Raw genomic sequence first — 13,298 nt, 5'->3', positions numbered from 1 at the left:
AGATATATTATAATCTATATATATTATAATATATATATATTTGTTTGGTGTGTTTAGATTATATAAATATAGATTATTCATAAAGACAATAATAACCTTATTTGTTTATTTGATGTGAGAAAAGAAGGATGGCATATATTGTAATTTCAATTTATATAACCATAGGTAGTGGGTCTTTTGCCAAAATAATCTCAAATAAGCTACTCTTGAGGAGATTATGAGATTATCATAATCTGAGATTTAGATTATATAATCTGAACCCATAATCTAGGTGTTTGTTTACCTACTAGATTATTTGCGCTGGATTATATAATCTAGAGAGATTATAATCTGAAACAAACTGGGCCTTAGGTTGTCAAGAATGGATCCAAAATTATTTCAATTGATCAAACCTTATATAAATAATTAGAGAAACAATCCGGCTCTAGGAATTGTTGTACCCACCGTTCCGTATAAAAACCTACCGTTCCGTAAAACCCGAACGTACCCTAATGGGAAAGAAAATAGCATCCTGCCAAACACTCCACTTTAGCGGCGAAGATCAGCGTTGAGAACAAGCTATCCTGTTCCTTCGCCGCTATTATTATTTAACCAGCGGGGGCAGCCAATCTTATATGTATGCCACGCAGAAGATGAGCCTGGCGCTCGGTGGCATGCAACGTTGACGAAAAGGCTCAGCCTCTTGCAGCTACGGGCTCAGTAGCTTTCATCAGCCATTGCTTCTCCTGCTCGTTCAGATGAGGCTCCAAGATCTTCCGGCAGTCTGAGTGGTACGTGTTCACCCAGTCGATCTCAACAGGGGTCAGAAGCCCGGTGTCTATCAGCTTGGTCTGGTATGGAGCCTACACATTACACAGCCAAAAAAAAAGAGACAAGGCATTTGTCAATAGCCAGACCAACAAATGATGCACTGCATTGTATTTTTCCCAAACAGATGAATGGGGCGTTTCTTTGTGGACACATAAATGCCATGTGCCCAGGGCCCACTAGTTTGCAAGGAGTGAGGTAATATAAGCCCCCCAAACTTGAGGCTTGTGATTTCCATTCTAGCAAAATCAGGCTAAGCAGGGGTCAAGTGAGCTGATTACCAGTGAAGTGAACAATGGTTAGCCAAAAAAAATGGTTAACGATTAGAATCGTCGTATGGGGGGCATGAAGACAGTGGGAACATACACAAAAGAAACTTCCTGTAAATCTAAACATAATGTCGCATTTTCCTCCAAGTTCCTCTAGATATATCCATTTCATGCTCATATAATTTTTTAAGTATATGCTCCTTTGTTCCTCTAGATATATCTCTATTTCTATATGACAATACTACAGAATCCCTCAACCTTTTCATTTGTTTCAGATTGGTTCTGAGATAACTAGAATTCCATGATATCTTATGGAAAATTCCATAAAAAAAATGCTCCTGGTTAGAGATCTATGGTTTCTAGTTAACCTTGGAACTTAGCAAACCCGTGTTCCAGTTTTATATAGCAATATGAACTTCAACAAACGCTAAAAATCTAGTCTGAAACTAGACAGAAGACAAAATGGAGAACAAAAGTGCTTTAGCGGATTAATAAAGTGACCATTGGTATAAGATCATATAACAATAATATTGAGCATGAGTGCACACTGAATATAGTCAGACACTCTTCTATACTCATGTAGAAGAAAGCAATCAAACAATTAGTGCTTACCCATGTTATATGTTCAAATGCCAAATAACCTTTATCTCCAAAATTAAACTTAGCATTGGCGTCTTTGCAAATAAGTACATTCTCCAATCTTATACCAAAGGCCCCATCTTCATAATAACCAGGCTCTACAAAGAAAGATTATGCAACAGAGTCTGTAAAAATCTTTTATAAGAATATCAACATTTGGCATATGATAGAAACTTGACATCAAATCAAACCACAAATAATTAAAAAAAAACTGAAGTTAGATATCTACTGACCATCTGTCACAGTCATTGATGCTTGCAGCGGTACATTTCGAGCAGAAGGTCTGAAGCTAATTAGATGAGGACCTGGTTCAACAGCAAGAAATGAGTAACTTCATTTTAGGGCAGTCATACAATTAGATGAACTGAGACAATACAAGGGGAAACAGTCATTCGAACCTTCATGGACATTCAAATAAGATCCAATTCCATGGCCTGTACCATGCCGATAGTCAAGACCCTCTCTCCAGAGTGGTGCTCGTGAAAGAATATCAAGAGCATGTCCTGCAAACTTAAGGAATTCAGTATAACAAAATTACGCATGGGATATCCATCACAGTTCAGACTAGATGATTATGAGTTTTTGTTAGGCAGGGAGTAGGGCTATGTTGTATTGTTTATCGGCCCTTTGGCCCACGAGTCCTGTGCTGCACCGGCCAATAAGCCCATACGCACTAGGGCAGACCGGTAGATTGCTTAGTGATTGCTGATAGGAAGGATATCTTGTAAAGTTCCAGTTTCTATAAACCTAGTCCTAGACAACATTGCCTACATATGCATGTACCATCGTCATAATCATTCTACTAATCCTCATAGTCAATTACAGATTGCGCAGCTTTGCAGCGTGAGCGAGTGACAGCTGGTGAACATGACGCTACCACCACCAAACTCGAGCAGTGCCACTCGGCGACAGTATCATCCTCATCATCAACTCGAACAACTACACGCGACGTGATGTGTCCTGGGCGATGAGGCTGATCCAGCATTGCCAGATTGGGCAGCTACGGGTTATGTCATCATCTCCTAGATATATGGCACCATCTCCACCAACCTCATCAACAAGATGATGGACCCCACACCACCATGCACTATTTTTGGCTCACCCTCGAGCATCAGTTCATAACAACCGGTAGACTTGCTGCCTCTACCTCGACATTGAGCTTAGGAATTTCGTTCAGGGCAATATTTTGCAGGTTCAAGAGCATGGCTGATATGACCTTGGCGAACACGTACAGATCCTCAGTATCTTTCAGTGTCTCAACAGAACATTCTCCATTGGTCTGCACCTACAATGTGCATGCCCCTTCCCCACCTTTCCTGAGGCATGGGCTGACCTTCTTGAAGAACTCATAATGACACATCATCCCTCTACGCCCCCTCTGCCTATGATGCCACCACTACCAACAACTCCTTGCTGGCGGTCAACCTCCCAGTGGCACCAAAACTCCACCCCAGGGCTTCCCTCCTGGGGGTTACACCCAGCAAGCTGCCCAACCCCCAATTTGGAACGGAGCTAGTGGTGGCCAGGGCGGCAGCACATCGTCCGCTGGCTCAGGGTACAACACCAAGAGTGTGTCCATGGGCTGCACGGCTGCACCTACACCCTTGTGGATGGCTTCCTGGTCATCCTTGTACAACCCATGGGCAGGCTCCATTCAGATGTGGCCCATGTGCTCCTAACGCTGGCCTAGCAGCAGCACGACCTTCTTCCCGGCACCCAGAGGCATATAGTGTGTATTGGACATTTGTCCCACAAGTACTGTGCTGGCCCAATAGCTGGTTTGCACCAAGGTAGATTGCTTAGTGGTTGGTGATACACGAGGATATGGTCTTGTTTCTATAAACTTAACAGTACATATCCTTGCCTATATTATATATGTGTGTACCTTGCACCCTCATATTCAGTATACTAATCCTTTGTGTCATATTATTGCTTACACTTGCCTTGAACTATACCTATAAAATTAAATTGCTGCACATACATTGGTTTTAGGAGTACTTGATATAAAAATAACTTAATACGGTGTCGCGCGCACATATACATAAAGATCAGCCAATCAATTTATCTGTACGAGAAATGAATTATATCTAAGCTCATGTTTCACTCAAATGTCAATCCAGAAGTAATGGTTATTTTAAGTTTGTAGCAAAACGCTGAAACCATAAAAAACAGCCATATATAGTAACTTCATCAATATTACAGCCATGTTTCTCTAACAGTTTCGCAGAGTTTCTTTATGGGTTATGAGTAAAGAGCCAAACAAACTAAAAAAAACTCGCCAACCAGTGGATAAGACAGCCCCTAGGTATTGTATTAAGAAGACATTCTCTCACGCAGGTCGATAAAACCCCTGAACCCTATCCCACCCATACATAGCATCATCATAGTCCATATGATAACGACCACAACCAGAGCCGGACTTTAGACCTATGCTTTGATGTGGGGCAGATGAGAGAATTTTTTAACCTCAGCGTAAAATTCCCTCTCACGGAGAGTTAAACTCATGACCTAAGGAGTGCTATTCAGACTACCTAACCAACTCAGTTAGATGTCCTTTCGTAAGAGCCAAACAAACTCACCTGTCGTCCCATTAGGAAACACAGCAATGTCTAGTGCAATGTGGCCTTTCAAAACCTATTTCCAACATTAAGCAATTCAGTATTAGCATCAATCACACGGAACAAAGTAAATAAAAACTAAAGTACAAATAAATCTAACATGAACTTCAATAAATTCATGCATCATGATGAAGTTCACTGTGAAGACAAATAAAAAAAGACCGCTGATTGATTCAGCCCTATTGCTACTTTTTGTAAAACATAAGAAAAACGAGGGACAGAGGCTTTCGGAGTAAGAAAAGGTGGTGTGATACTGTAAGCCAATCATTTATCATCCCCCAGTCTGTCAGAACTGATGCTTTATTGAACTGGTGGTCGAGTGAAAGAATGATTACAATTACTGTGGTAACTGGTAAATGAAACTATATATGGGCTGAAGTAAGGATGGGAGAGAAATACTTCTCAAAAGGTAGCACTTACTGCTGTGTAGCATGACTTCTCATGTGCTGAGGGTTTACCAAAATGTACAGTTCTTGTAATGTCTGTTGTACCATCCAGGTACTGCATGTACACCAGAAGTCAGCAGATTCAAAGAGATTCAAAACATAAAGCGACAGTTAAGGACTAAATATACTTAACCTGTGCCCCAGAGTCACAAAGATATATTTTATCAGCATCCATTTCCGAACATGTGCTTGCTTCAGGTTTATAGTGAATAACTGCTGCATTTGGTCCCACAGATGAAATTGTAGGAAAACTCAAACCTTTAAAGTTCTGCAGGAATATTGTAATTTTGTCAAACATTGCAGTGCATCAAGTGACTGGAGGGGAAAAATCACTAGCTTTTTAGATAGCCATACAACATCAAAAGTTATGGGGATAAAAAATTAAAAATAAAGTACAACACTAATGCTTTGCTTTTATTTTACTGGATAGAAAATATCCATAAATAAATAAACAAAGACAAATGAAACCAAGAAAAAGTTGTGTGTTTTATCGTTGATTCTGAACAGAGACATCTAAAGTACTGGAACCCATTGTTAGCAAATTCTACAAATACTACTGAAGTAATACTTGTTGGCTGACCGCTTACTTCCAGGTTCCATAGTTGCGGACAGTAACATCTAAGCAATTATTTTAACTAAGCTTTAAGAAGTGATGTTGATGTAGCATACCTCTTTTGTTGCACGGAAGCCTTCAAGTTTGTCACTCACAGACACCTCAGTAAGTTTGGTTGCTCTACAGAACAGAAAACAAATTCAAACATTAAAACAACTAAATTTCAATTCTTCTGGCACACAATTTAGAAAATGTACATTGGAGTCTTATAAAAAAATTAAAGAAATGGTGCATAAACAAGCAAATCTAATGGCATGTATGCATTTGTAGACGAGCTCCACATGATAGATAATATGATACCCAAACAAACCAGTGCAACAATAAGATAAACTCACAAATGTTCATTTTTATGCGACCCTTTTATCTCACTGAAATAACCAGAAGCTCCATAGTTCTCCTGCATCTGAATTGGAAGTGGAGGGGAGACATCAGAACAAGTATGGAGCAAAACTACTACGTTACAGAGGATATTTAATAACCTTTTTTCAAAATGAGATGTGCTCTGAAGATGCAAATAAAGCTGGTAATGCTCGAAGAATACAGATGCGAAACATTTTTCAGGTGTATATGAAATTCAAATATAAGTTCACTAGTTCAGCAATATTTCAGTATGACGAGACATTAATCTATGCAGACCTGATTATCCAGCCAAGCAAGGTACTGTACAACAGCGGCACCATCTCGAATATGCGCCTTCCTCAATCCATCCAGTTCTGTGGGGTTCTACACCATTGTTGCAAATAAGAAAATTGAGGAAACAGATACTAAATTCCAAGAGTTACAGTTTCATAGCTAATTATCTGTGGATCACAAATGAAAAAGGAAAGGAAGTACAAAATACAAAATAAATTTGCTGTGATGCATTGTGCAAATATTATGTTTCTATTCTTCCATAAATGAAACTTTCAGCATGGATTGGATACCAGCAGTTATATCACATCACATACAGTAATGTTCTTTCTTATTTTTTGTTTTGAACAACAATATTGTGTCCTAATACAAACCTTTGATACCACAGAATACAGATGATCTTCAAAAAAAAATTAGCCAACATGAGTTCTAAAGTGACGTGTATTTGAGAATGCAATGCTAATTTATAATTTTTTATCAGCTAGAAATTGCAATTATATAAGTGATCACTGCAGTTCCTAAGAAGTCTCAATCCCAACATAAAGTATTTGTTCAGTGATGTATCATTTTTTTTCACCACAATAGATGGTTGTTTACCATGATCTTTAACTGAATTTTGGCAGAATTTATAGCATGGCATATTAGGACATAGTTTATGTCTGATTAATGATTATAATATTTTACTAAACCATATTTCAAGTAAGATGCGAAAGGGCCTCTATGGTCTGAGTAGCACTCCTCAGGTCCTGGGTTCGACTCCCCGTGGGAGCGAATTTCAGGCTGTGGTTAAAAAAATCCCCTCGTTTGTCCCACGCCAAAGCACAGGTCTAAGGCTCAGCCCCGGTCGCGGTCGTTCTCACATGGGCTTCGATGCCGCTGTGTATGGGTGGGGCAGGGGTTTTCTCGACCTGCGTGAGAAGGTCTTCTTCTTATTAAAATGCCTGGGGGCTGTCTTACCCCCCGCAGGTCGAGTTTTATATTTCAAGTAAGATAGTTACATTTTCCCATAAGTGATATTTTTCTCTTACATTTCCACTTCCATAATCGGTAATCATTCTAATCAAGTAGAATATGTGATAAATAACTAAGTATAAGACTCAAGTATTTAAAGTTTCATAGATGCTTTTCCACACAAATTTGTATCAACACTACTGCACTAGCACAAGAGAGAAGAAAAATTCACCTTAACAGCCTTTGGAAGGGCAATTGGTGATTGAAGCGTCAAAACTTGATGTGGACTCAATTTTGAGTAGAGTGCAAGGCAACATGAGCCAGAATCAATCCAAATTTTTGAACTCTCCACCTCATCCATATACTTTTCCACATGTACAGAACTTTGTAGCTTGCCAGATGCAAGCAAACTTGCATCTGATTGAACAGTTTCATACTCTCTTATTTCGATACCATTTCCAGACATGTATTTCTGAACCTGCGTTATAGAAGAATCAACATAACAAATATATTACTTTACATAGACTACAAAACCATGCATATGAACACTATAATATGATAGTCATTAGAAAAAGGATATGTACTTAATTATCTGACCTCGACAGTTACTTTTCTCTTATCAACATAAAAGAAAGCACTGTGCAATGTTACAATAGCATAAGAGTGAACCACTGGGCTATAATCCACATCACTTCCTCGAATGTTGTACAACCAAGCAACCTAAGCAACCATTACAAAACCAAAGAGTGAACAACTAGGCCATAAAGGAAATTATAACCATGGCAACTCCCACAAAAAAATCTGAAATTGAATAACTTCAATAGAATGTATTGTACCTCATCAAGAGCAGTTATTATAATGGCAGTGGCTTTTTCATGCACAAGCTTTTCTCTTAGCTCCTTCATCTTTTCTGGTACACTGCGCCCTGCAAATTCTACTGGGTGTACAATTACAGGCCTAGGTTCAACTAGCGGGCGATCCTTCCATACTTCATCCACCAAATCAGAAGAAAGCTGAAACAAAGTCTGGTGCCTCTTTGAAAATGAGTTCTCATATCTTTGAGCAGAATCAACAGAGATGCACCATGGATTGATTCCAATGACAGCTTCATCAGCCAGATTCTGATAGCACAACACATTCTACAGATTAGCCAGGACAGTAGTGATTCCACAGAACATGAAAAGAATACTCAAACACCAAAGCAATTTAAAAAAGGGGCAGACCCAGTGCCGGAGGCTCCATGAGTACCTAGGGAAGAGATAAACCGATGCAAGCCTTCCTCCACAAATGCGGAGAGGCTGCTCCGAACCTGCGACCCGGTGACTCGATGAGACAGCTCTCACCACTGCACTAGGCCTGCCCTTCACCAAAACAATTTAAAATGATACTTATTAATTTTCTCACGACACCGAAAAACTTTTAAGTAGGTACATTAGATTCAACAAGATGGGAACAAAGTTAAGGGTTAAACAGTGTCAATATATTGTCTGACAGCTTTGAGAGAAATAACTGCCAGAAGTTAAATGTCAGAATATTTCTAGTCACACATATAACACAGCAGTTAAAGGTGGAAACTAAAACCTACTGTATAACCAAATAATAAAGTATATCCTAGTGATATCCCCACAAATACTCTGTCAAGTCAGCTTATGAAATCCTCTTTGCTAGCTCAGTTGGTTTTGAAGCTTGGGAACGGATTTGGAAATCATGGGCACCGCTGAAATGCTCTTTCTTTCTCTGGTTGGCTGCTCGCAACCAATGTTGGACAGCAGACCGTTTGGAAAAGAAGAATTTGCCCCATGCTGCCTTATGCCTTCTTTGTGATCAAGGAGTCGATTAATCATCTTCTAGTGGGATGCGTTTTTACCAGACATTTCTGGTTTGTGGTTCTACAAAGGGTGGGCCTTGCTGCCCTTGCACTACAACTAAAGGATGTTTGCTTTGATGATTGGTGGAGCAGAGCTTCTTGCTTAGTGGAGGTCACAGTTAAGTTAACTCCGTAATCATTCTAGAAGCCTCGACTGTTTGGAAGCGATTGTGTCTTCAATGGAGTCGCTCCTAGCTTGACTACTGCCCTTGTTATGGTTGGAGAAGAGTTCTGGAAATGGGATCTAGCAGGAGCTAGGGGCCTGGCGGTCCTTAATGTAAGGAGGCAGGATGAGGGGGTGACTTAATCCCTTGCCTGAGGCCTTCTTTCTCTTGTATCCAGTGATAATGTAATATGTAGCTCTGTTAGGGGTGGGTCTGAGGTGTGTGTTTTTTCTTCGTCTGTACTCTACTTCTCTTTTAATGAAATGATACGCAACTATCCTGCTTGTTCGAGAAAAAATAGGAAGGTGAACAAGGAAACCATGTTTGTATTTCTCAACAACCCTAGCATGGATAAATTTCAAAACAAAAAATAAACCATAATCATTGCCAAGTACAACTCATGTAACCAATGCTTTTATGTTGACCTTTATAAGGTAATCATATTTCCCGCAGAAGGAAAGCCACCACTTACATCAGCAATCCATGCTTCAACTGGTGGATCTTCTCCCATGCGCATAAGTTTCCAACGATCGCTCAGTTGCTGTGTTGCCTGCAAGAAGTAGCGGCCATCCGTCCACAACAATGCCTCTTTCATGGTGATAAGAGCCAAGCCTGTTTAAAATTCAATATGAACACTGAGAAACAAACGTGATAACCAACAAACTGTTTAATTCAATCAATGCTAGCACAAAGTTTGAGCCAATCACATAGCATAGAAGATAAAAGGAGGTCGCTCCATGTTCACATCCAACTACGGATTTGTCATAACAATAGACATTGAGACATACATTCTTGTCCAAATCAATCATTAATTTACTTTATTGCCCCTCCAGTAACAAATAGTTCATTTGAACAATGGCGCACTATTTTATAATAGAATATAACTATTGGGGGGGCGTACCCAGTGCCGTAGGCTTCCCGCACTGTGCAGGGTCTGGGGAAGGGTATCTTTAAGCGTCAAGCCTTACCCGCATAATATGCAGAGGCTTGGGCTCGAACCCGGGACCTTCCGGTTACAAACGGTAGGCTCTACCGCTGCACCAGGCCCGCCCTTCAATAGAATATAACTATTAAATTCTATAATTTTTTACTACAGAAACACCTTTCAACAAAGTCGTAACATATAACTTTCACGTTTAGAAATTTCAAAAAGTTTGAGTCCTGTGCAAAATGTCATGAATTTTGGTACCAGAGGTAGCATCTTTGTTGAAATCTTGAGGAAATATAAGTTTCACTTCTGGCAACATATGGGTAAACTCATATAGTGTTAAAAATATTATCTTTATATGCAAAGAAAGAAATAGAACGATAATATGCTTGGTCAAATAATCTACATTTAATAAATTACAGAATCAAAGTAGCACTCAATTGTTGGAACATGGCACTCCAATGGCTGAATGGCGTACCATGTAAATTGGAACTTTGAAAGTTAGTCCCTTGTGCTGCGTACGTGGGAAGTGAACACAAGAACATTCAAATTTTCATAAAAATGGTTACATGAAGAGGAAAACGACTCCATTGGTTATCTATTGCATCTTCATATTTTTGTACATGGAGTTGTCTCTAAAAAAATCAGTATTCAGCTGTAAATGAAATTTATTTATCTATTTGACATCTACCCAAGATAGAGTTTGCTTTCTGCCAAACACGAACACATAATCCCCAAAATAACCAGTTATCCCATGCTGGATCCTTTAGTGACAGAAAATCTAAAACTATCCTTGATTGCTCCAAAGGTTTCATAGTATGTGAATTTGTATGCTACAAACCTTGAGAAGAAATATGCATAGAAAACCAAATGCACAAGCCTGTAAGAGGTTTTTTTATGAGGCTAATTAAGATTCATATAAACCTTGTTGCAGTAGCTGATTTTTAAACTGTAATTTCTGCAGCTAAAATCTAGCATGATTGCAGAATCAGTTCAGAATGCAGAAACCACAAGCCCCATTGTGGCCACACTGCCACAAGGATCGATCAATTTGCAGCACTTCATTGTGAAAGAGCTAACCTATTGAGAACAAGATGGCAGAATCGTAATCGTAGATTGTTGTGTCGTGCTAGTGTTAACTGTTTTTTTTTAAGTTTCTGCTAAGTGCTAACTGGTTGAGCTGACTAAAGTCACTTAAAAGCTAATCCAAGTATCTAACCATACCAAAATCACATGAACCTAACAATAAGTAGCAAAAATAGCAACAAATTAGGCGACGGATGGATGAAAAATTCAGTCAGCACGGACCAGCGCTCCCTGTGAACCCGGAGATGAACTCCCGCCGTTTATCCTGCTCCGACACGTACTCGCTCTGCACAAACAATCCACAGCCAGGATCAATCCGTAGAACGAACCGATCAAATAAAACCCTAACGCTAGCCCAGCGGACCCCAACAGGAGATCCGATCCACCCCCGATCTGCGCGGGGGCGTGGCGCGGCACGGACCTGGTGGGCATCCTCGGAGGGGACGACCAGCCCGTGGAGCGGCGGCGAGTGGGCCGCCATCAGCGCGCGAATCCCATCAAGATGCTCGTCCCTCGCCGACGCCATTGTTTCGTCCGCCGGCGCCGCCGCAATCCGCACTCTTCCTCCGCTGGGCAGGTGCTGAAAGCGGAGCAGTTTGTTGGAAGTACTCCTTTCTGACGGGGAAAACGGAACGGAAAATAAATATCTCCCCTCGGGACGCACAATGGAAAGCCGTCGGCCTGATCTTTGAACTGTGGATTTATCGGCGGCGAGGATTGATTTTCTTTGCCTTTTTCTTCTTTTCCAATTCAAAGTCGAGTGTTTTCGGATTTGATCCGCACGACTAAAAATTTTAGTCCTACCATATTAGATATTTAAATATTAGTTAGTTTAATTTATATCTCTTTTCTACTATTATAATACAACAGTTTCATACCCACCTAACTAGCATAACATATACTGATTGCATCGGAAAAAAAAAGCTACGCTCAAGGGGAATCGAGCTTGAAAGCTCTAGTCTAGAATGCCTCGAGAGGTGCTACAGCAACCAATCGAACTTAATTGTTTTGATGATGTTAATGCACTCATATCCCTATTTAATAAAGGCAAACAGGAAAAATTCCATGATAATTAATCACTCCTTGGTATGCACAATCATGTCCTAAACGACTACCTTTACTGCACCGGAGGAAGTATGTCTCTGTGTTTTATATTTTATACTTGTAAATAGAAACTATAGTAATGTACGTGTACTTTGTTCTATGTATATATAGAGATCTATATGTATAAGCATCAATTTCAACATGTTCCATCATCGTCATAAAGTAAAAATGTACATAAATATCTTGGTTATTGGCTCCACATTCACACTACAACATACATATTTTTTGTTTTAAATTCTATACTCAGACATAATATAAAAAGTCTACCAATATCATATATGGAAATCATAGCAATGCACATGTATCTAACTAGTTATAAACTAATTACATAGATAAGAAACGGTAAAACAAGTTTATTAGGAACATCTACAACAGTGACTTAAATTAGTGCCATGTTTTTAAATATAGGTCTCAACCCATAAAAAATAGCTCTAACGGTGTTTTATTTTATAAATTTTTATCAAAAAATATAGAGCACATCATGAAGGTATCCAAATATACTACACTTCATATTAGTGACAATCCTTATTTCTATATCGTTCTTAGCATTTCATCTTTTAATAATATAATTTACTTCTTAACATACATGATTTAGGGCCTAATCGTTGGAGCTCAATTTATTTTAAATGTTCTAAACTCTTTAAATGATGTAGTATTTTAATTTTTTGGGGCACTATTTTTAAGCACCTTGTTGGAGATGCTCTAAGGAGTGTTTGTGACTCCTTTACTCCACCATTTTTAGCACTGCTCTACTATCTCCATTGTGGAGTGGCTCCACCGTGGAATTTGCATAGTTTTAAACTGTTTGGTTTGTAAGATAACTCCAACTTCAATTAATAATATAAAATATCTATTATATATTTTATAGATCTATTATTGATTGGTAAAAAATATTCAAATGCGTCGAGGAGAATGAGGCAAGCAACAATGGCAGCAACAATCAATTACTCATGCAGGAGATGGTTGATCCAATTTAAAGGCTTGTTTGGGAGCAAGAATACCGGAGGGGATTGCTGAGCGCTAAAATTCCCTTGTTATTCAAGCCCCAAGCGAGAGATCTGCCTAGGAATGTCAAGCACGTCAAGAGCAGCAGCACTGACAATGCTCTGTCGTCGTTGCAATACTACTCGTGCCCCAAGTGGGAGATCTGCCTAGGGACACCAAGCACATCAAAAG

The 13,298-nt window shown here is 39.4% G+C and overlaps 1 protein-coding gene and 1 long non-coding RNA gene across 2 annotated transcripts; one reads left to right on the top strand and one right to left on the bottom strand.

Annotated features, from left to right (window-relative positions):
- Window positions 1-379: 379 nt before the first annotated feature.
- LOC100273786 (uncharacterized) lies at window positions 380-11,615 on the bottom strand. Its single transcript, NM_001157961.2, has 16 exons — window positions 11,440-11,615; window positions 11,241-11,304; window positions 9,477-9,616; window positions 7,810-8,094; window positions 7,571-7,693; window positions 7,206-7,451; window positions 6,029-6,115; window positions 5,728-5,795; window positions 5,449-5,512; window positions 4,913-5,047; window positions 4,754-4,834; window positions 4,295-4,349; window positions 2,114-2,218; window positions 1,949-2,020; window positions 1,689-1,813; window positions 380-842 (listed from the first exon to the last, which is right to left on the bottom strand). Exons 1-16 carry the CDS (start codon window positions 11,542-11,544, stop codon window positions 675-677), a joined length of 1,923 nt encoding a protein of 640 aa, NP_001151433.2. The 5' UTR covers window positions 11,545-11,615; the 3' UTR covers window positions 380-674.
- LOC109944096 (uncharacterized) lies at window positions 807-4,291 on the top strand. The gene is made up of 2 exons (XR_002267438.2): window positions 807-1,005; window positions 2,541-4,291. It is a non-coding gene; the product is annotated as an uncharacterized lncRNA (long non-coding RNA).
- Window positions 11,616-13,298: the final 1,683 nt, after the last annotated feature.

The sequence above is a fragment of the Zea mays genome, chromosome 2, assembly GCF_902167145.1.
Source record: "Zea mays cultivar B73 chromosome 2, Zm-B73-REFERENCE-NAM-5.0, whole genome shotgun sequence".
Classification (NCBI taxonomy): Eukaryota; Viridiplantae; Streptophyta; class Magnoliopsida; order Poales; family Poaceae; genus Zea; species Zea mays.
This window is presented reverse-complemented; position numbering and strand designations above follow the sequence as displayed.